Source organism: Hirundo rustica, chromosome 10 (genome assembly GCF_015227805.2).
Source record: "Hirundo rustica isolate bHirRus1 chromosome 10, bHirRus1.pri.v3, whole genome shotgun sequence".
In the NCBI taxonomy this organism is placed as follows: domain Eukaryota; kingdom Metazoa; phylum Chordata; class Aves; order Passeriformes; family Hirundinidae; genus Hirundo; species Hirundo rustica.
This window is the reverse complement of record NC_053459.1, coordinates 25576055-25598311: the sequence shown is the minus strand read 5'-3', so window position 1 is coordinate 25598311 and position 22257 is coordinate 25576055. Positions and strand designations below refer to the sequence as shown.

At 44.9% G+C, this 22257-nt stretch overlaps 1 protein-coding gene across 7 annotated transcripts in view; it reads left to right on the top strand.

Annotated features, from left to right (window-relative positions):
- TSC22D2 (TSC22 domain family member 2) overlaps positions 1 to 22257 on the top strand; it is an 83121-nt gene that overhangs the window by 53602 nt on the left and 7262 nt on the right. The window contains exons 1-3 of one of the 7 annotated variants that reach the window (XM_058421915.1): positions 3418 to 5601; positions 19715 to 19786; positions 19879 to 20178. The exons of 2 other annotated variants lie outside the window; for them this stretch is intronic. In XM_058421915.1, the coding sequence (XP_058277898.1) occupies positions 3629 to 5601; positions 19715 to 19786; positions 19879 to 19933 (2100 nt within the window). In that variant the 5' untranslated portion in view covers positions 3418 to 3628 and the 3' untranslated portion in view covers positions 19934 to 20178. Of the gene's footprint in view, positions 1 to 3417; positions 5602 to 15931; positions 16061 to 19714; positions 19824 to 19878; positions 20179 to 22257 lie in introns of those variants that run through there. 4 more of the 7 variants (XM_040073937.2, XM_058421914.1, XM_058421916.1 and 1 more) reach the window with 4 other exon arrangements.

Sequence of the window (22257 nt, the reverse complement as noted above, 5' to 3'; positions counted from 1 at the left end):
CTATTATTTCCCATGCAGAAGACTAAAAACACTACAAAAACAAAAAGAGCAATTTTTTTTAGACTCAGTGGGGAGGAAAATTCTGTGCTCTTTGTCACATGAAACTTTAAGAAGAGCCTGAAGCTAAATACTGCAGCTACTATTCATGGTTCTCTGGATAGTTAGTGGCCTTTATAAATGCAAAAATCCCACTTAGACATTCAAATAACTGATTTGCCATTTTCTGTGCCCTTCTTCCTCCAGCAGTCTGTAACCTGGTATTTGTCTTCCAGGTCTTGTGTCTTACAGCTTGAAATTCAAAAGAACTTGAAATTCAAATTACAATTGCATCTCAGTCAGTTTTGAGGCCATTTGGGGTAATTTAGAGGGGTTTTAAAAACAAGCATGATTTGAGTTAATGTCTTACTCTCTAGAACCACGAGTTTCATAAAAAGGAAAATTTACAGTTTATAGTAAAAGAAAGGAATTTCTGATGCTACTGTTTAGTTTAAAATTTATAACGTTAATGCAGGATTTGATATAAGAGTCATCAGAAAGAGAGTGCACTCTTAGAATACCCAGGTTTTAGTGACTCCTAAAATTCTCTTCAAATTTGAAAAGACCCTAGGGATAAATAAACTGCTTATCACTTGTTCATTATTGTGCCAGTATGTTACTATTGCTAAGACAGAATCACATGGCCTGACCAAAATTTAGGTCTCAGTACTCAACACACAAAAGAATGGGAAGTAGAGCACTCAACAGTTCTCTGTATCTGCTGATAAGGCAGATGATAGATGGGAGAGAAAAAAAAATGAAGATCAAAGAATGAAAAATAACTTGTACAAAGCCATACTGCAAATCATTACCAACTGAGGGGTGAGACTGAAGCAAAGGCAAAAAACCCAATGCCCTGAACTTTTCCTGCTGACTTCCCCTCAATCAGAGCCAATCTGGACTCCTGACACTCGGGTAGATGCCCTACTTGTTAGATCAATGGCATCCCCAGGCTAGATTTTAGTCTCCAACAGTAATCAACTAATGTTATTAAAGGCTGAAATATCTGAACTCATGCACTCCAGGTACTAATAAATGGACTCCCTTTAATATTCCTATTTTTGTTTTGAAAAACATTGTAATTTAAAAGTTTACATCAGGGCTTTTCAAAAGCTTAAATGTACACATACACCTAGTAATATACATCTTTATCCAGCCATGCATTCCTTTCTGGGTGTGAGAACGTGTGACTGTGTGCACTCCATAAGCATTTAGGGGTTTAGTGCATGCTAGTGGCACACAAATTTCAGGCACCATCAGTGGGAAGCACCACCTTTGGACCATTTAAAATTATAGAAACAAGCTGAACATTGTAGTGCCATTTTCACTGGATACCTACAACTATCACACTCCAGAAGAGCTGCTTTTTCAGTCTTCTATTACTTGTTGGGGGCATTTCTGCCCTCAGTCTGGAGGCTGAGGGATTGTGTGAGAGATGCTTCTGTCACATGATTGGTACATGATCTTTAAATGGCAAAATATGTAAAATATGTAAAATCATCTGCAGTGGGAACAGGAGAACCACAAGGAAAGCCACTAAGGGTCTCCCTGCCACTGAAACCTCTAATGGGGATCCTCCTAGTGAAGTGTGTAATGGTGAAGGTGACAGAGAGAGTGGGGGAGAATTACCCAAACCTCCTCAGGTGACACAGCAGCACAGAGAAGGAGCCTGCTGCCCTTCCACAGCCTGCTCCATCTCTCCTGTCCAGCTCTTAAAACCCAGACACACCAGGAGGGTCCCACAGTGCTGGTGCTCGCACACACAAACAGAAGGCACGTGGGAATTCCTTTAACTAACGGCGGCAAATGTTCTTCTTGAAGGAAAAAAGGGAATATGTACATGCTTGACACTTAATAAAAATATCAGTGTGTTTGTGCCCGACATAATAGAATATTGTTCAGCACTAATTCAACGTCACAAAAATATTATCAGTGTAACGCTGACAAGGCCATTGTGTGGTTTACTGTGTGGATCTTGGCTAACCTAGCCGTGGACTGTAGCAATTTTCATACCTGACTTTTCAGAAATCTTCCTGCTTTATTAGTGAATCTGTTCACCTTACTCTTTTTTGTTCCTTACCCTTTAACTATTTTACCTTTTATTAATTTCCCTTTCCTCTTTGCTAGACCACACTAAGTGTCACAATAGCCCATTCCTCATTACAGTCACGAGAGTGGCATCCTGGTCGGGATCGGGATCAGGATCCCCCCCTGTGCTGGGCGCTGCTGAGGCACCTCCAGTGCTGTGTGCAGTTCTGGCCCCTCAGTTGAGGAAGGACCTTGAGGGGCTGGAGCGTGTCCAGGAAAGGGAGGGAGCCAGGAAGAGTTTGGAGACCCAGGAGGGGCTGAGGGAGCTGGGAAAGGGCTGAGCCTGGAGAAAAGGAGCTCAGTGGGACCTTGTGGCTCTGCACAACTCCTGACAGGAGGGGACAGCCGGGGGGGTCGGGCTCTGCTCCCAGGAACAGGGACAGGAGAGGGAACGGCCTCAGGCTGGGCCAGGGGAGGCTCAGCTTGGACAGCAGCAGGAATTTCCCCATGGAAAGGGTGCTCAGGCCTCGGCAGGCGCTGCCCAGGGAGGTCTGGAGTGCCCATCCCTGGAGGTGTCCAAGGAAGGGCTGGAGGTGGCACTCAGTGCCCTGGGCTGCGGACAAGGTGCGGATAAGGCACAGCTTGGTCTCCGAGCGCGGTTCCAGCCGCCCTCGCCCCGGGGCCGCGGTTCGGGGCCTCTGCGCTGCCCCCGGCCTGGCGCCGGTTCCACCGCAGCGGGAGCACTGCCCGGCCCCGCCCGAGGAGGGCGCTCTCTCGCGTTCGCCCGCGCTCCGGCGCGGCCGCGCACTCGCCGGCCGGGGCTGCGTGCGGCCGGGCGCGACCAACCTCCGGGGGAAGGGGGGAAATCGGCGTGCGCCCGCCATATCCCAACCGTCCCCCGCAGGCCGCGCTCCCCCGCCACCCCCGCGCCGCGCTGCTTTGCGCCGGGCCGTGACGTCACCCGCCGGGGGCGTGACCACGTCGCTCCCAGGGTGCAGCGCACAAGTTGAGCCCCATCTTGGGCGAGAGGAGCCGCGGCCCTACCGCGCTCCGGGAGCTCCGGGGCCGGCGCAGCGCAGCGGGTCCGCCCGCCCGCGGCCGCTGAGCGCCGCTCCCCGGGCCGCCGCGGCGCCGGCACCCCGCCCGCGGCGGGGGTTTGCCCGTGGGGCGAGCCCGCGGGCCGGTTGCGAGCAGGATGCGCCTGTCGCTGGTCTCCAGGTAGAGCGCGGAGACAGCGGGGGGGGGGCGGGACACGGGGCCGCCTGGGCCTCGCCCGGCCAGCGCGGGGCCCCTCGCGCGGGGCGGGCCGCGGGCCCGCCGCTGCGGCCCGCAGGAAGCCGCGGGGCGCTCGGAGCGGCGGCAGGGAGGAGAAGGAGGCCCGGCCGCGGGAAGAGGGCTGCGGATAGGGAGGAAGAGGAGGAGCCCCGCCGCCCCCCGCTCGCCGCAGGAAGCCGCCGGAGGATGTACGGTAGCGCCGGGGGCTCGGCCGGCACGCCGTGACAGTCCGCCCCAGCACCCCGCTCGCCTCGCCACGGCCGGCCGAACCCCTTCCTGCGGAGGAAACATGTCCAAGATGCCGGCGAAGAAGAAGAGCTGCTTCCAGATCACCAGCGTGACCACGGCGCAGGTGGCCAGCAGCATCACCGAGGACACGGAGAGCCTGGATGACCCGGATGAGTCCCGCACCGAGGACGTGTCTTCTGAAATATTTGATGTTTCCCGAGCCACCGACTATGGCCCCGAGGACGTCTGTGAGCGGAGCTCCTCCGAAGAGACTCTCAACAACGTGGGCGAGGCTGAAACACCCAGCAGCGTCTCTCCCAATCTCCTTTTGGACGGGCAGCTGGCTGTGACTGCTGCTGGGGTGGCTGCAGGCCCCAACGGGGGGGCTGTACCCAAAAGTTCGGCTGTGCCCCTGCCGGCTGTTGCCCCTGGCACTGGTGGCGGGGGAGGCAGCAGTGCTCAGGCTGCCCTGCCCTCCACAGGGCCTACTGCACCCCCTGCCCCCGGGGCTATGTCTCAGACGGCGGCTGCTGCCTGCAGCTCACGCTTCAGGGTGATCAAGCTGGACCACGGTACTGGGGAGCCCTACAGGCGAGGCCGATGGACGTGTATGGAGTACTATGACCGGGACTCAGATGGTGGTGGTGTTCTTGGCAGGACTGGAGATTGCATTAGGCACAGCAGCACCTTCGAACAGGCTGCTCAAGAGAGGGACAGTGGCCTCGGTGCCACAGGAGGTTCTGTTGTGATCTCGGCTGTGCCAGCATCAGCCCATGGCCCCGATTCTATAGCTGACAGCTCCCTGGCTGCTGTGTCACAGCTGCTTCAGACAGAGAAAATGAACCAGTCCTCTCTACAGCAACCTAATTTTGTCATTGGGCAACAGCAGCAGCCGCAACAGCCCGTAGGTGGGGCCGTGCCTCAGAGTACTGCTCAGCCTGTGTTTTCTGGGGCTTCGGGAGCAAGTCAGCAAATCATAGTGCCACAGCAGCCACAGGTAAATCCACAGGGTGTTTCACAGGCTGGACCCAACGGGAAAGGCATTGCACCTCCAAGTGTAACAGTAGGGCAGTCAAGCATTCCTGTGGCCCAGCAGCAGGTGCAGCAGGCAAACATACCAGTGACTCAGCCTCAACAATTTGCTTATTCTCAGTCCCAGATTCCACCAGTGCATCTACTGCCGACGCAGCCTCCTGGGCAGGCTGAATACATGCAGCACATGACAATTATGCAGTCTCAAGGAGCTATTCAGCAGGCTGCTACAAGCTCTGCTCCAAGTACTGTGGCCTCCAGCCTTCCTGTGGGGCAGGTGACAGGCCAAAACCCCTCACCTGTGGGAGCGCCAGCGATGGGGGTGTCAGCGCAGCCCAGCGAAGCGGTCGGACAGGGATCGGGCTTGTTGCAGAGTGGCCAGGCACAAGCCAGTCAGCCTGCCATGCCGCAGCCGGGAGGTGTGGTGCAGCCAGGCCTCGGACATACGGGGGTTGTGCAACAGAAATCTGTGACTCAGCATCCAATGGGGGGAAGCAGTCAAGTGTCAGGAGTGCCTGGCGCTCCCCATGCTGTGGTTGCTGGAGTTCAGAGCGTGCCTGCGGTTGTGCCCGGTACAAGTGTGCCTAGTGTGTCCACCACAGCTTCTGTTACTATGCCAAACGTCCCTGTTACGCTGGTCCAGTCCCAGCTGACGAGCCACCCTTCTGTCAGCAGAAGCGCTGGCGCGGTCCAGTCCCAGCACGTCGGACACTCGATGATGCAAGGTGCGCCCAACGCACCCGCCAGTCTGCCTCAGGCAAACCTCGGACAGTTTCAGAGCCAGGCCCAGTCCTTAGCAGGCCAGATTGATGAGACTAGAAGGAAATCGGAACCCCTACCTCAGCCACCACTTTCTCTTATAGCTGAAAATAAACCTCTTGTGAAGCCTCCCATTCCAGACACTCTAGCAAATCCTCTTCAGTTACCTGCAAGTACTCCAATGAACAGTCTTGCTAGCTCTGTTTTTGGCATATCCATTCCTGTTGATGGTGATGAAGACAGGTATGAATTATTTTACAATGCCATAAAAAAGATCTGTATTTTTTTTTGGGGGGGGGGAACGTTCAAGATACTGGCAAGTGATTTTTGTAAATCCATATTTTCAGGAAATCATGCTGAGGTTCATCTGGACTATTTTTTTATTTTTAAGAGTGCAAACTGTAGCAAAGTATGTAGGTCAGTAGTGAATTGTACTTGTTTTTTGCAGGGTGTGAGTTTGATTACTTTTCTCACAAAATGGGGTACAGAGTATCCCGAAAGATGCTTAATGCACAAATAATATGACTGCCTCAAAGTCAAAGACTGAAAGCTGCCTTTCTGTAGCCAGTGGCTCACCTAAATGCATTATAAAACACTTCAGTGACAGCTGGGTTAAAATGACACTGTATTGAGTGTTAAATCTGTGTGGTGCTATCTCAGGCCTTTCAAAACAGATTCTTGATTTTTATCCTGCTGCGGAGTTAACACTTTATAGTGTCAGTTAGTACGGAAAGTACCTGCACTTGGATGTGGATTGCGTGCAAATCCGTATGCAGGGAAACTCCGCAGGGAATGGTCCTTTGTATTGAGAAAACAGACACTGCTTGGGCAAAGATGTGGACTTGGGGGGAAGTACAACCTTACAGTGAGGTTTTTTTTTTAATTGGAAAGTAATTTGGAACTATGAATTGTAACAGAGGGGTGTGGTGTGAGCAGAGTCCTAAGAGGGCCTGAGAGGGAGTGGGTCTGTGGCTGCTGTTCCTATTGACACGTCAGACTGCTCTGGAGGCCAAAACCACTTGGTTCACTTCTTGGAGGGAAAGAAGAATCAAGCAGTGTTTGAGCATTGAATTTAAGTCCCAGCATTTACTGTCAGTATTGCTGCGGTTTGGAGGAAGGGAATAAGTTTGTTTTTAAAAACACGCATTAGGCTACTGTGAGCAGGTCTTGTGGTGAATGACTCTGTAAGTCTTCGCTCACCTTGGGAGAGCACCAGACATTAAGATAATATAGTCAGTGTTGCTTTGGGCATGTTTTAGTGAAGCAGCTGTGTCTGTGGGGTTGGGGTGCAGCTGATGGAGAGAGCACCTCAAAGTGGATGCTTGGACGGTTCTAGTGGCAAGTTTAATGCAGGCCTGTGCTCGCTGAAGCATTGGCTGATGTTGTGTCTGAGAAAGTAACTGCTGTGCTTTTCTGCAAGGAAAAGCCATGCTTTGGAAACCCATGCTGGTTGTGATTAAAGTGGTAAAGGACTGACAAGAAAAAGTTTAAAAGTTTAAAATTTATTTGCAGTTTGTCTACCTTAAGGGGATTGCTAACCTGGCTGACAAACTGCCTTGTGCAAATAAGGTTAGATTTCAAGCTGGTGGGGTCTTTTCATAGCTCAGTGTTTTTGAGGTGATCTGTCTGGTATTTAATCATTCTGTTGATTCAAGAATCAGAAAGAAAGGAATATATTTTGCATTTGTTTTCCATAGTTTCTAATACTTAATATGAATTGTGCTAATGAAGATGATTATCTGTGACAAGTGAATCGCTTCTATGTAAAGATAATCTTGTCCTGCTTATTCAAGTTAGGGGTGTCTAACTTTGTGTGGCACTCCAGTGAGTCAGTTCTTAGTGCTCTTACCAAAACAGTGATTTTTGAAGTTAGTTTTCTGGTTTAGTCTTTGAACTTGCCACCTTGCAGTGGTGCTTTACGTGGTGTTCATGTCTAGAGAGACTCTTTCAGACGCTTTGCTGTGAGAACAGAGTAAGAAATGGAAATGGGGTCTGAAAGCAGTATGCTCTTTTTGATAGGCCATGCTATGGTGTTACATTAGTAAGCTAATGTCTGGTTATCAGCAAAGGAGTGCCTATGTGTCATTTGTCAGCTTCTGCGCTGGGTGATAAAACTGCCGTGCGCTGGGTTGTCAGAAAGCCAGGAGCACAGTATGGTGTGAGAGTCTTTCCCAGCTGGGAAGGTGATCCTAGTAAGCCATGAAAGCTCACCTTAAATGGACCTAGACCTCATACATAACATAGGAGATAGATACAGAGACAGTAGATCAAAGTTTATTCTTTGCTCCCCTCAAGCAGTAGCCTGACTTCCGCTGGCTTCAGAGAGAGAAAGGTGAGAATGAAAACCTAGCAGCTTGTTAAGGCTGTTTTACCTCTTGATTTTTATTTGCTTTACTCTCTGAGAAGGCTTTATTGTAAAACTGTCTCCTCCTTGTCTGCTGTTCTATTCTTGCTCCTGGTTTTTTTCCTCTTTCCAGCCATTTAAATTGTGCCACTACTCCCATGGCCTTTGCCCAATGCCTTATCTGCTGGAATCAGTGGTGAAATAGTTAATGGAGACCTTCAAGTGTCATTAATAGGATGAGGGTTGACACTGATAAAGCTATTAAGGTGCAAAGGGAGCTGATACATCATGAGTCATGGTTTGTGCTGGCGGTCCAGGAAGTTAGCGCACAGCTCAGTTCAGAGGAGTTACTTGGTGGTCATAGAAGCTATAAATCTGTGCAAAGCATTTTTCTCTTTGTCTTTCTTACTATTAATGTGTAACATTCCCAGAAAGGGGGCTCAATGCATAGGCTGGTGTCTACGTTTCTTCTGGCACCTTCAGTTATACTTCAGTATTTGCATGAACTTGAAGCTTCACAGACTTGTGTAGATTGTTCTCCTGTAGTTGTCTTCTGAAACAGTGACTCATCAAGGAACAGCGTATAGCTCTCAATACCCTGGATTTATCTGCAAAGTCACTCACCATTCTGAATGGAAGAGGAACTGTTTTAAAGGTAAAATAAGATGGAAGGTGGAAATTCTTTGAAAGCAGCACGTCAGCAGTACAGTAAACATGACGTAAAAAGTCAGTCAGGTCATGTATTTCTGAAGAAATGTTTTTTGTATTACTCCTGTCTTATAGTCTGTTGTTTTAAACCAAACGTCTAAGGTTACTAGGGGTGGAGGTGATATAGGCTGATATATAAAGAGAACTGTTTATAGATTACTTTCTTCCAAGCCATTGCCCAAAGACTTTTAATTTCCTGTTCCCATATCCCAGTACACTTTTATGGTAGTCTATAGAAAACTGTATTTTCTTGCATTGACCTGATGAATAGGGAAGAATCAGTTAATTGGAAAATCTTGTCTGGGGAGAAGAAAGTGTGGATAGGTAGTCCAGAAGAATGAAAAAGAAAAAAGCCTTTGGTGTGTCACACCTTCCATGAAAAGCGAAGCCAGTATTTCAGTTGATGTGTCCAAATTGCTGAGCTCTTAAAAAGGAAAAATAGTTGTATGAAAGTTATGAAATATTTACAGCATAACACAGTATTATTTTCTTTTCCTCTTTAAATGTGGCTGCAAATAAAATAAACTGCAGCCATATTAAAGGATGGAGGAATTAGTACTGGTACTGAGGCAGATGTGGGTATTGCTGCCTCAAACAGGGAGCCTGAAAAATACTAATTGCATAAAAACAAAATTAGAACTAAGTCTCAAAATTGCTCTGACTCTTCTCGGACTTCAGCACTAGTACTAATTATTTTGGAGGGAAGGCAGTTAGAGCACCTGAGAGGATTTTGATACTGGTGTGTGTCAGGTTCTCTGCTTACCCTTATGCTGATGTATGCACAAATTTGTAATTGACAAGCAGAATATTTCATCTGGCTTAATAACTTTATTTTGGCTCTTGGGGGAAAAGAAATATGTTGCTTCTGTTAAAAGAATGTTACTGAGAAAGCTTGTTCAAACCTCCTACATGTTTGGCAGACTTTTAGGGCAAAATATTACTAGGGCTGTTGGAAAAGGAGCAAAGTATAGATCATTTTCCAGAGATAACTGACCGGCTTGAACTGTTCCGGCTGTATTCCAGGAACACTGATGAATGGCTGCAATTGTGAACTGTCAGCCACAGCAGCTGAGCTGTTGAGAACCCGATTGTGCAGGGCTCTCTGCAGCGTGTCTCCCAGCTCAGCTAAATCACATATTTGTATGGAGCACTAACTGCTGGTAGAGCTGTGCTCTTGAGACCATGTTCATCATGTAAGGACAAAACTGGGCGTGGGACCACTTAAGTATTGCCCTAGATACATATTTTATTGTGCTCCTAAAGAAAATAGTAAGTATTGTGCAAATACACACCAGTACATGATACTTGAATTGCATTAGTACTCAGTGTTACCCCTTTCTTCACCTCGCTCATAAACTTTATAGAGATTTGAGCTCTCCTACCGCTGCAGACTTGTTCTCAGCTCTCCTGAAGGCCTGTGTTTGCAAGAGTGTGGAAGCAGGTGAGAATGAAACCTGGACAAACATGCTCCAGGGCCTGGAGAGCCTTTGGTCTGACAGTTGGAAAACTGAGCTGGGACTTCTAGAGTGACCTCTGCAGCTCATGGCAGCAAATGATGGTTAATGCAAAGAAACTCCAGTTGGTTGTTGTGTTCACTGCTTGCTGTACTTTTTATAATAAAAATTACCAAAAGTAACTGCAGCACTGCACGAGTTTCTGGGTGGTAGAAAGCCTGTTGTGCTTCGTAGTCAGTTTTGGAGTGGTGCGAGATACCTAAACAAAACTGTGGTTACTTGCTTGACAGTGTTGTTTCCCAGTTTAAACATTCAAATGCCTTTGTTAAGGAGGAGTCAGAACATTCTTAAAATTAATGAGGTACAAGTGTTTCAGGTGAGAGAGTTACTAGAAGGAAGAAATGGGGAAAACAGTTGAAAGAAATCCACAGTAATACTGTTGAGTTTGTTTTAAAGACTGTAGTGACCAGCCAGATACAGGAGAGCTTCCCTGTATCTCAGACTCCTGAGTGGTCTGCTCAGCTGCTGGCGGTTAGTTTTTTCCTCATCTCCTGTAGAAGAGTGCAAATGTTCCATAGCTGATTTCTGAATGCTGTCCGTATGGCAGAAATAACAACATATATTTTATGGAAGCTATTTTAAATTTCATGTTAAAAGCTGAATACTGAAGTATGTGGACATTTTGAGAAGGCAGGACTACCAAACTGCTCTCAGACTCCAGAAGGGCTAAAAGTTCTCTGAGGCTGCATTTTTATGGGAGGTGCTGATAATCTTTATGACTTCAGGTGACACTGTAGTAAAGAGGAGTTGCTCACTGTTACTGTCGTGGATATTTGAGTTATCAGCCTGTTGCATGTTGAGGCTGTATATTAATTTTCCTGCTTTAAAGCTGGCAATTAGCAGTTTCTGTTGCTCAGGAGAAGTGCAAACCTTGTTTATGTTTTATGTGTCAGCAATGATTCCTTAAGAAACTTCTGTGAGATTCCTCCTGCCAAAGTACATCTGGATGGTTCTGTTCAGTAAATCTAGCTTGTCAGGCACTGGTGTCTGCTTTTATTCCTATATTTGACAAAGTATAACAGTAGAAGTATTCATAGTAACTGCTAAAGCCACTGTCTTCTGAGAAGATTCTGCAGTTGTAAGAGGTCACTTGAAGTGCAGAGTAAGATTGTACTTTCATTCCTCTTGAAAATTATTCTATCTTTAAACTTCACACTTCATAAATATAAATGTGTATTAAGTGCCAGGAAGTCTTTGCCTTATGGGATAATCTGGTTTTACTCAGGCAGGGCAGGTGAATTACTTGGCCACATGAAGGACAGCTGGATGCTTGTCTTAATGTTCTTTGTTAAGCAAAGCAAAATTAGCCCAAGAATGTGTATATCTGTTCTCCCTTTGAAGCTGTGAAGGATGCATTTGGATTGTGATAGCTTGCTTGGGTGCTTTTGTCAGTGCAGAGAGAAGGTAGAAATATTAATTAGTGCCCCGGAGAGGTGTCAGCCTCCTGTCACACTGACAGCTGGCTGGGTTTGTCTGGTACACACCAAAGGTTACAAACTGGAATGGGGATGTGGGCACAGCCCTGCAGGTGTGGCCTCAGCAGTGCTGAGTGGAGGGGAGGGATCCCCTCCCTCCACCTGCTGGACTTTGCCTTGTGCAGCCCAGGATACCATTCACCCCCTCTGCAGTGAGGGCAGAGTCCTGACCCGCTTGTCTGGGAGGGGATTAGTGTGGCAGGTGTGTGAACTTGCAGGGGAAAAGTGTAGGTTGGATAGGAGGTGAAATACTGCTTTCAGAGAAGTGTCTGAAGCTTTTGCATCCATCTCAAGCAGATTTAATATCCAATAGAGAATGGGGTGGTCTGAAATGAGGGTTAAAAAACCCTGCTTACTTCTCCATCAAGTGACTTTGATGGAGTAGAATAGATGGCTATTTTTGTAAGGGTATAGATGAGAACTCCTGGGAATGTCTCCTATATAGAACATTCTTTGGTGGGTGCAAGGCCTGTACATACCTTGACCAACCCTACAAATTCATTTTTAAAAATACTTTTTCTGTAAACCAAGTGGTGAGCACTCACTGACAGCCTAGGCTGGCCTGAAACTTGAGTGGTAGAGACTTTATAAATGGTGTGGGAAGGCAGACAGATTTATAATATACTGTGTAAATAACCATGCCATACATGGCCTAGGATCTAATATATTTTTTTAAAGCTAAGTGTGTAATTTGAAACGTTTGCTCATAGATGCATTCCTGACCATTATCACAGTGAGTAGGACAGATGGGATTTGTCAGAGTCTGCATGAAGCTGTTTTATCCACTCATTTTTTTCCCCCCACAGATACTGAAATATTTTGTTGTCAAAAAAACAGGAGCCATTTGTATTTATAGATGACTGAAATAGCTGAAAGTGCCTGGCGCTCCCCATGCTGTGGTCGCTGGAGTTCAGAGCGTGCCTGCGGTTGTGCCCGGTACAAGTGTGCCTAGTGTGTCCACCACAGCTTCTGTTACTGTGCCAAACGTCCCTGTTACGCTGGTCCAGTCCCAGCTGACGAGCCACCCTTCTGTCAGCAGAAGCGCTGGCGCGGTCCAGTCCCAGCACGTCGGACACTCGATGATGCAAGGTGCGCCCAACGCACCCGCCAGTCTGCCTCAGGCAAACCTCGGACAGTTTCAGAGCCAGGCCCAGTCCTTAGCAGGCCAGATTGATGAGACTAGAAGGAAATCGGAACCCCTACCTCAGCCACCACTTTCTCTTATAGCTGAAAATAAACCTCTTGTGAAGCCTCCCATTCCAGACACTCTAGCAAATCACTGCAACTTAGTGGGAGAAAAAAATAAGAATCTCATTTTAGTGCAGTTTTATTTGAGAATGAGTATTCAGCTCCTGTTCTGCTATGCAGGGCCACCTTCACCAGAAATCACAGGCAGCTTTCCCTTCATCGCTGTGTTTGAGAAAATCAGGTTTTGTGGACATCACAGACAGCAGGAGCCTGTTCATCTTCAGTAACATGTTCTTACATACAAATACATGCCTTTTCTTTACCACCCATGTTATATAGAAGTCAATTTTTTCGAGGGGTTTTGCAGATTTTTGGATCTATAATATAGTACTAGCAAATGTGGATCTTTTTTCTTTTTTTTTTTTTTATTTCCAGAAATGCTGACTTTATTATTTTGTTCCCTCCTTTATACCAGCGTATCAGGGTCTGCTGGGTAGGAGCACACAGAGCTTGCTCTTGTGAATGGGATCATGTGCAGGACAGTATCATGGCATACTGATTATTTTTTGGCAGTTATCAGTAGATGCTGAAGGGCTCCATCCCACGTGAAGTGGAGTTCAAGGTGTCTGTTGACACCATGGCCATTATTTTCAATGAGACTTTGTTTGCTTTTGGGTTTTTGTTTTTTTTTTTTTTTTTAACTTGTCTCAGTTCATTCAAATGTGCATAATATTGGTGAGTTTTTCTGTGGCTTTTCTTGAAAGCTGCTTGACAGAGGCAAGAATCCCTGACAAGATCAGGCAGAGTTTCTGCATTGCTGTTATCAGCTTGTAATCTCTAAGTTTCTCTCTGAAAATGTGATCTGCTGCAGATATTTTTTTGCCTGGAAGCCAAGCTGTGTGTCATATGAACTGCTTTATTCTGTATCCTCCCTCCAAAGAGCTGAAGGTTGACTCCATCCAGTGAGAAGATAAGTCATTATTACAAGAAACCTTACACTTGTTACATGTTTTGATTTAAGAACAGAAGCTCTCAGATTAGTCCTCAAACAGTTTGTAAGATGATGTAATTAAAGTTCAGCCTGACTGACAGCTGTGACAGCCTTCACAGAACAGCCGTGCTTCATTAGCAGGTGGTGTGTTAATTAACGTGTCTGTGGCAATGCTGTCTGGGACAGGAGGAGAGTGAGAGCCTTGGGTACCTGGCTGGGACAGGAGTACATCGAGCCTGGCTTTGGAAAGTGGAAAGACAGCCTGTTGAGGATGGAAAGGGTTCTCATTGGATCCTGGAAACCATAAAGCTGTTACGGTTACAGTTGTGTGCCGCACTCCTGAGGCTCAGGGACCAATCTGTGGGACCCAAGAGAGCTGGACTCCAGAGTTTTGAGCTGCAGCAGTTGAAATCAGGAATGAGAAGATACTTAGAAGATTGTTGTATTCCTTCTATGATTAGTATTAAATAGTCATACTGGATTTCAGTATTTGAACTCTTCAGCAAAGCTCCTTCAGAAATAGTGTATGGTTATTATCCAGTACAGGTAATACTGAAACATTTAAAATAATTTTTTATTATTTATTAAAATCACATAATTATGTAAATCTAGTAATAGCATTGGTAGGGGTTGAAAAATATTCCTGGTGTTGCTTTTAAATACCCAGAGCAGGGGAAGGATGATGCCAGTGTTTCAACAGAGCAGGCAAATGATCAATGAAACACCTCTGCCAGACTTCATACTCTGTGTATTTGAGACAGTTGTCTGCATTTCCTTCTTCTTGGAGACTTCCAGTTACTGCTAGAAATTATTTTCCAAAATCTTCTTTTGAGAGCAAGGTAAAGAAGCATGGGCTACTGCTTTTGGGTTTTCCAGTGAAGATCAGTTCCCTGCAGTGTGCTTTCTCTGTTCTATTACAATATTTTTATTTTGTAGTAGCCTGTGAAATCCCTTTAAATCCATTGTGGTGTTTGAGAGCCACTGTCCCTAGAACTGTCATGTGGGTTGGTCATTGAGTCAGCCATTCCTCTTATCTGTAGCTGGAATGCACCTAAAACTGAGTGTTAGAGTTCGGAATTCTTGCGGGTCTTGTAGGGTATGTATAGCAAAAGTATAATGGCTTTAAGGAACTGCGTGAACAGAATACGCAATTAAACACATCACTTCAGAGCTTGAGATGTTATTTTCCTTAATTTTGCATTGACTCCCCAACATTTAGTCCCTGTCAGTTGTCTCCTGCAAAGGTCTGTGCTCCAGTTACTGTTTTGTAGATTGAGTCTTATGAAAGAAAGCTCATTGAACGTTGTGACAGCTTTAAATAGTAGGTCCTAAAAATAAAGTGAAACATCTTTTAAAAGGAGAAGGAATTTTGTTACTAGTATAAACATCATCTCAAAATGCCATAAACTGTGCTGCGAGTTCCCTGATAAACTGTGATCAAGTGACCATCAAATCCCCCGTCCCAGATGATCCCTGCCAAGTGCTGTAATTTTGAGACCAGCTGTAATCAGTCCCCATTGCAGGTCATAGTCAGTACCCCAGTAAACAGCCTTTTTTGGGGAACTGAGACACAGAACTGAAAACTACCTTGGGTTGGAAATACTTCTGGCCAAAAGTACATCCAATCTTTTATAAACTTCAGATACTGAGGAGGGATTAATTTGTTATCCTTCAGTGCACAAACACATCTGTGTATGGTGATAGTTCTCTTTAACTCAGACTGCATGCTTACCTTACTATTGGGTCTCTTACTTGTTCAGTAGTAATTCTGATGTTAAAAAAGGCTGATATGTTAGTTTGCTTATTCCCTCTTCAAGATGTCATTGAATCACTTCTTTCTCCAAGTGCTTGATTCAATTCTGGCTCTGTAGCAGAAGCACAGATGCACAAAGTTCCACTAGTGTGCTTCCTTTTATAAATGTGACCAAAGAGCACTTTTTTTGGGCAAAATGCCCAGCTCTTATATCTCTCTGCACAGGATGGGAACTGGAGGATTGCTATTGACGTCCTCAACCTACTGATGCATTACTGCATGATTAATGACCTTAGTTCTAGGATCAGGGTTACGAGAATCGGTTGGCATATATCCTTCTGGAGAGCTGGTATGCAAACCTGGCCATGAAACTGAAACTAAGAGCTCAGGCTGAATAAAGCAAGATTTCAGTTACTCTCTGTACGTGCTGTGTAGCAGTTTGACACCTTTGGAAGGCTTTTATTTTTTAAATTCTGTTTAGATTCTTTTCTGTGGAATTGCAGTCAGCTACTCATGTTCTGTACTTGTGCAGCTGATCATTGCTACCAGAGCTTATTGCTTCCCCCTTATCCTTATTGAATTGCACCATTTTTATTTCAGACCATAGCTCCAATTGGGCAAGATCTTCCTGAATTCTATTCCTGCTGTCCAGAGTGCTTGCAGATCATCTGCAGGTACAGAGACAGTCGTACTCCGCTGCCCGAGTAATGGATTAAAGTTTCTCATAACACACTTGGAGGAGACTCCGGGAGAGCACTGATGAATGATCCTTCCACTGAATGCTTGGAGAGCCACGTGCACAGAGTAGCTGCCAATGGTGGGCTCATTTTGTGTGGGCCGAGCTCTTACCAACAAAAATGTCATGCAAGGTGGCATTTAAAGTTCAGCTCATTTTATGACATGGTCACATCTGTGGCTTTCTGTATGAGACCTGTTAAGTGTTCTCAGACAGAATTTTGGCTGAAGTGAGCTTCTGTAAAGATCACCCATGTGTGCTTGCTGCTGTCTGGGTGATAAATATGCGCTTCTGTTCTTCTTTGGCTGTCGTTAGAGGTATTGAGCATGGTTTGTCTGACCTGTTGTTTTCATGTTCTTCAAAGACAGGTGCTTAGGCCTTTTGAATGTTTTGCATCATTCCTGTTTTCAAACCTAAAGAAAATAGCTCAGTGAGGTTGAGAGAGAACTATCTGAGGTGGTATGAATTTTTTATTTGGGGAAAAAAGCACTATTTTTCATGTGTTGTTCTTGTTGTTGCCTTCAATTGCTGAGGTTGGTCAGTAGTCTGAAGATGGAAGCTTGTTCATGAACAATGATGTTACTGTTTCTTTCAAAGGAAGTAGCTGGTAAAAAGGCATCTGTGCAGCAGCTGCTGTATGTCAGGCTGATACCAGTCTAAAGCCAAAGGCATTTATCTGTATACTTGATAATTTAGGAGCTTTCACAGGCATGGTTTCTAGTGAACAGAGCTCTCAAGGGTGAAGTTTGTATTTGGCATATTGTCCTGATGAATGGCACTTCCAGCTGTGATGTGAGACTTGGGATGAGGTCTAGGCTCCCCTTTTAGAGGGACAGCTTCATGTCCTGGGCATTCAGAGAACTGAGTAAGTTCTCCTTCTTTGAATTTTGATCAAATTTTCTGTTGCATGAAAACTGTTCTTAGAAACCAGAGCATGGGAGTAAGTTGTGAATATTGGCATTTGTGAGATTTTAAAGGACATACGTGCAGTATATATGGTAGGACTTGCTATAGAGACATGGAGACATTTTTGGCCCCCTGAGATACACTTCACATTTTTAAGTGTGCTAAGCTAGTTGTCCGTCATAGTCTGGGAATGAAATTCAGACCGTGTACTCTTGGGTCTCTGGTCTCTCTTACCAGAGATGGAGGAGGAGAAGTTCTGGAGTACCTTCTGTGGAAGGGTAGGTGGTTGCTCTTTCTCTCAGTCAGCATCTGGGACATTCCTGTCCTGGCTGGCTCTCAGTTCCACTGTGTCAATCTGCCAAGGACTGGGACTGAGTCTTGACCTCAGACCTGGCAGTCTGCCGGGGAGGAGCCGTAGGAAATCTGCTTTTCTGCTCCAGGCTGTCCCCGCATTCACTTGAGGCAGTGTCAGGAGGACTTGTGGGGCTCCTGTGGCACAACAGCGGGCTAGGTTTTCTGCTCCTGTAAGCTGTTTTCTCAGTTGTTTCTGCAAACAGAAAGGCAGTCTCTAACCTTTCACTGTTTCTTATGGTTTAGGTAGGTGCTTCAGCAGTCTGAAACTCAGTCATATTAGTTCAGATCTGCATGTGTGGCATCATTCATGCTGCCTCTGTGGATTTGCTTTTCCTGTTTAGGTAAACACACCTCCATTAATTATTTTTAGAATATATGGCTGTGAAGTAGAAAAGGTTCTCTTACTTGTCTGAAGTAATGCAAAAGCAATTTCAACAGTAGAGGGTACAAATGAGAATCTAATAAGGAAAATTTTTCCATATCTTTTTAGATGCTTGCTTAAGAATAGTACAAAAATATAGAGCACAGAGGGTATCAGTATGAAAATAGACTATATGGAATGCGTGCTGTGTGGTTATAAACCACTTTTTATACCTAACAGTAGCAACATGGCTTTATATCCTACAAGTAAATTTGTCTTGGAATTTAGATGACTTTCTATTTACAGCCTCATTCTGAGGAAGGGACTGTACATACTCCTGACAGCTGCATTAGAAAGAAGAGCCTGGATCTTCCTTTCAGCAAAGGAGTGCTCTCTCCTGATCTGCACGTGCCAATTGTTCTCTACATGCAAAGTCCCATTACACAAATGTCCTTTAGCTATTGTGTTGCTCTTCCTGTAATTACTTGTTGAGTTGTGTGCAGTGCTTCTTAGGAAAATGTGGATGTTACCAACATGGGAGCATGGTGTTTATCAGTTTCGATCAAGCAACTTCTGTAACAGGTTTTAAGCTAAATTCCAGACTCGCATGGATTGATTGATTGATTGATTTTTTTTTTTTTTTTTTTTTTTTTTAGAGTACAGTGCTGAAGGTGGGGAAAGGAATGACAGACACTTTAAACTCAGGCACTTCCTGATCATTGCTGGTACACAAGTACCACTATCCTTTGCGAGATTTTTCGTGTACACCTGCCATGAGAATCTAATTACTTCTGATAGTGTTTTGTTACGGCGCTGCTTCTGTGATGATTTGGGTTTTTTTAATGTAATTTTTACTATGCAGTAATTGTACTTCAATTGGAATAATTAAGTAACTTGAAGATAGTTGTTTTTAGAAATATTCATGCCATAAACTTAGAAAAGGGACTGATACCTGTAGTTCCAATGTTGATATAAACTTCTCATTTTAAAACTGGTTCTAAAAGGAATTTGAACTCAGGTTTGCATTTCTGAAGACTTTTCAGCAAGGTTGTGGCATTTGTCTCTAGGGCTGGCGTAGCTCTGCCCACATGAGGATGAGCAGCTTCAGGAAGGGTGTTTCTAAGCTTCAGTGTAACACTGCTGCAGCCGCTGGCAGCAGAGAACTGTGTGTGTCATCCAGCATCTAGTTCACAGCAAACCTTCAGATGAGGCTTTGGAGAAGTAAGTTTTTCTAATTAGGCTGTCGGTATAGTTGCCGTCATGGTGCTGAGGCTGGAGGGTCAGGCTGCTTGAGGGCTTGGGCACTGGTGTTGGAATGTGGCCATAGCGTAGGGTTTTCAGCAGGGTTACTGTGCTCTGGGCTTGTGGTTGTGAGAGCCCGGTGATGTGTGCATGGCCGAGGGCCTCCATCAGTCCTTGCCCTGTTGCACCTCGGGAAGGGGAATTGGGAAGGTGACTTAGAGGTGCTTACAAAGGTAGTTGACATTCCCTTTTTCATTTCTAGCTGGATCTGTTTCTCAGTTGTAACTTGATCTGTCATAGTTTAAACGTGGCATATTGAACTCCAGGTTCCAGGTCCCCTTGGAGGAATAATCTGTTTTGAGTAAAGTAGGGGGTTAAGTAGAATGGAAACACTGGGTACTGTGTGCAGAGATAGTTTGGGACATACCAAAAATGGGAATGGTGTCTCCTGGGTTTAGGTATGTTTGGCATTAGGGTAGTGGTCAGCTAAACCTATACAGTGTTGCCAGCAGGATGGGAAATGCTCATTGTTGGCCTTACAGTCTCATCTTTGTACAGGAGCAGCTTGATATAGCCTGAAAATCCATATTGCTGGAGAATAACTATTTTGTTTTGGGTCCTTGTGTCCTTAATGCAAAGCCATAGAAACAGTAGGGCCGTGCAGATGTTAGTTTAACCTGCCTGGACAGCTAACTCACTTTGTAATGCAGGTTGAATGAAGAGAATTGGTGTTTTTATTTCGTACCCATTTTCAATATGTCTGTCTGATTCTTGGATCTCATAGGAATCCGTCAACTGCATTCTACCAAGCGTTCCATTTCAGCAAGTTACACGAGTCAAAGACCTCCTGGGATAGGTATGGATGCTTGAGTATGGAATGCATACATGTTGAGGTATGCATGAACTGCTTTGCTCTATGCAAGTTTCTCATTGTTTGTGTTTGCACAGAACTGCTGCCTGTGTTCAGAACTCCATATTGGGCTTCTGCAGTTTGGAGAGGTGAAAGCGGTCGTCATGGAAGTGGAGTATTTTTTCTGAAACATGGAACTAAACTCTAAAATATGACATGAATTTTTTCCTTCCTCCTTCCATTATGCATGTGTCATACATGATGTGTAAGCTCAAGAGTTTAATGCTAGTCAGCTCCTAGCTGACCTTTGCCAAAATATTTATAGTTTCCTTTTCCAAAAAGGAAACTTTTTGGCATTGAGTCCTGTATCAGAAAACACATTGTGAAAATGATACGTTTAAACACAATTTTGGCAAAGTTAAAATATTTCTATCTTAAAATCAGGAAAAGAAGTTTTCTGGCTTACTTTCGTTGTGCTCAAGTGAAGCTGGATGGGGAACATAGGTGAACTGTGACAAGGACAAAGTAAATCTCCAAAGTTAGCATTGAACTCATGGTGAGAAACTGCAGTGAAGTGCAACAGTCTTATCTGGCATGGATAGGACTTGAGAGAGGTGCATTACTAATTCATCAGTAGCTGCAAACTGTTTTTTTCCTGTGCTTTAACGATTTTGAGGGAATTTTTGTTTTGTCAGCATTAAGTCAAAGTCCTAGTGATGTGATTTAATGCTTTGTGCTGCTCTGGCTTGTCAAAACTTCTGCTTAACAAGCTGTGTAGAATGTAAATTTTGTTTGGCTGTTGAAGTATTGATAACCATTTCATCACTGTCCTGGCTGTATTTGACTTGAAAGGCTTCTCAACTTGCACAGCTCAATTGAATTCTTTAAAGTGTGCTTGGCAACAGTTTGTATACCGTACAACGATGAAGGTTATAAGTAATGCTAAGTGTCCTGCTCTTCTTTAAAAAATTATTTTGTATTGCTGGGATGCTGGCATTAAGTTCAGTTTCAAAGCACATCTTCCTTTTTCAGCAGAAAGTTGGACAAATTTATGTTTTTGCTTTAAGCTCTAGATGATGCCACTTCCCTGTATTTATGGAACAGAGTTGGTATTTAGGTTTCAAGGACTTTGTTATTTCGCTGGAACAAACTTCAGGACTTAGAATACACATTTGGTTTGTAGACCAAAAGGTCACTTTGTGTTCTAGCCTTTAGCTGTTTCTCTACTTTCATGCCTCAAAATAAGTCTTAAGATGAGGAAGCTAATTCGAAAAACCCTAAAATCAAATAATGAATTATTAAGATGGAGGCTTCACAAATCTGAGGTTTGTGTACAATGCCTGAAGCAAACGCTGGAGATGTGGGATATAGAAGAACAATAAATTCAAGTAGAAGAATGTAAGTGGTTGCCTTTAAAATAACCTCTTTGCCAGTGAACTTCTTCTGGTAAAAACAAGCGGTTGTGAGAACACAGAAAGAAATCCATCAGGATTGATGCATGTTTTCAACTTAGATCCATTCAAATTCTAAAGCTTTGACAGGATTTTGCAGGTTTTGCATTTATACCGCAGTTACTGGATTTTAAGATCACATTAGGCAGCTTTCCTTCACTGGATGACTGAAACTGAGAAGCTTTCAGCTATAAACTTCCAGTAAAAGCCTTAGTGGAGGGAATGCCAGGGGCATCAGTGAGCAGTACAGCTGGTTGTGGGAGCCCTCGCAGGATGGAGCTGGGCAGGACACAGCAGGGGCTGTAACAGCATCGTGGTCTGGGGCTTTTTGTCATCTCTGGGTTGGGAAAGCAAAATCACTGCTGTGAAAACAATAAGCTCGTGTGACTTCCTCAGAATCCCTTTGCCCATTGCAGAATGTGGGGATTGACACGCTGCAGAGCGCCAGGACTGTGAGTCTGCTGGCAGTGAACTCTTAATTACATTTTGCAGCTCTTTCAGAAGTACTTTGTGAACCTGAGGGGCTTGACTTAGGAGACCTTGGTGTAAGGAGAAAATCTTTCTGTGTAATTCTAGTATTTTTTCTAACAAATATGGATTATTCCCCTATGAGTAGCTGTCTCTTGGCGACCTGCTGAAGTCAGCAGATCTGATACTTCAACAGAGAACAAGAGATCGCTGAATGGCTCCAGTGAATAGAAACTTCTATTTTTTACCAACACACTATTACCTAGTCTAGTGCTTGACTGTCCCAAAGTAGGTTCTGTATAACTCCCTCCTAATGTATCCAGCTATCCAGCGTTGGCATAAAATACCATGTTACTGAGGTCTGTGAAATATCTAAAAATGAACCACTGTGCTTTTTTAAGCATACAGAATGAATTAGGCTGCAAATACCTTTGAAGTTTGATTCTTAGTCTTTTTTACCTAGATTCTGAGGTGAATTTCAAAGTTCGGAGCATGTCTTGGAAGGATGATAGTTGTATCTAATGACATTAATGGTGAAAACACCACACTGAGAACACT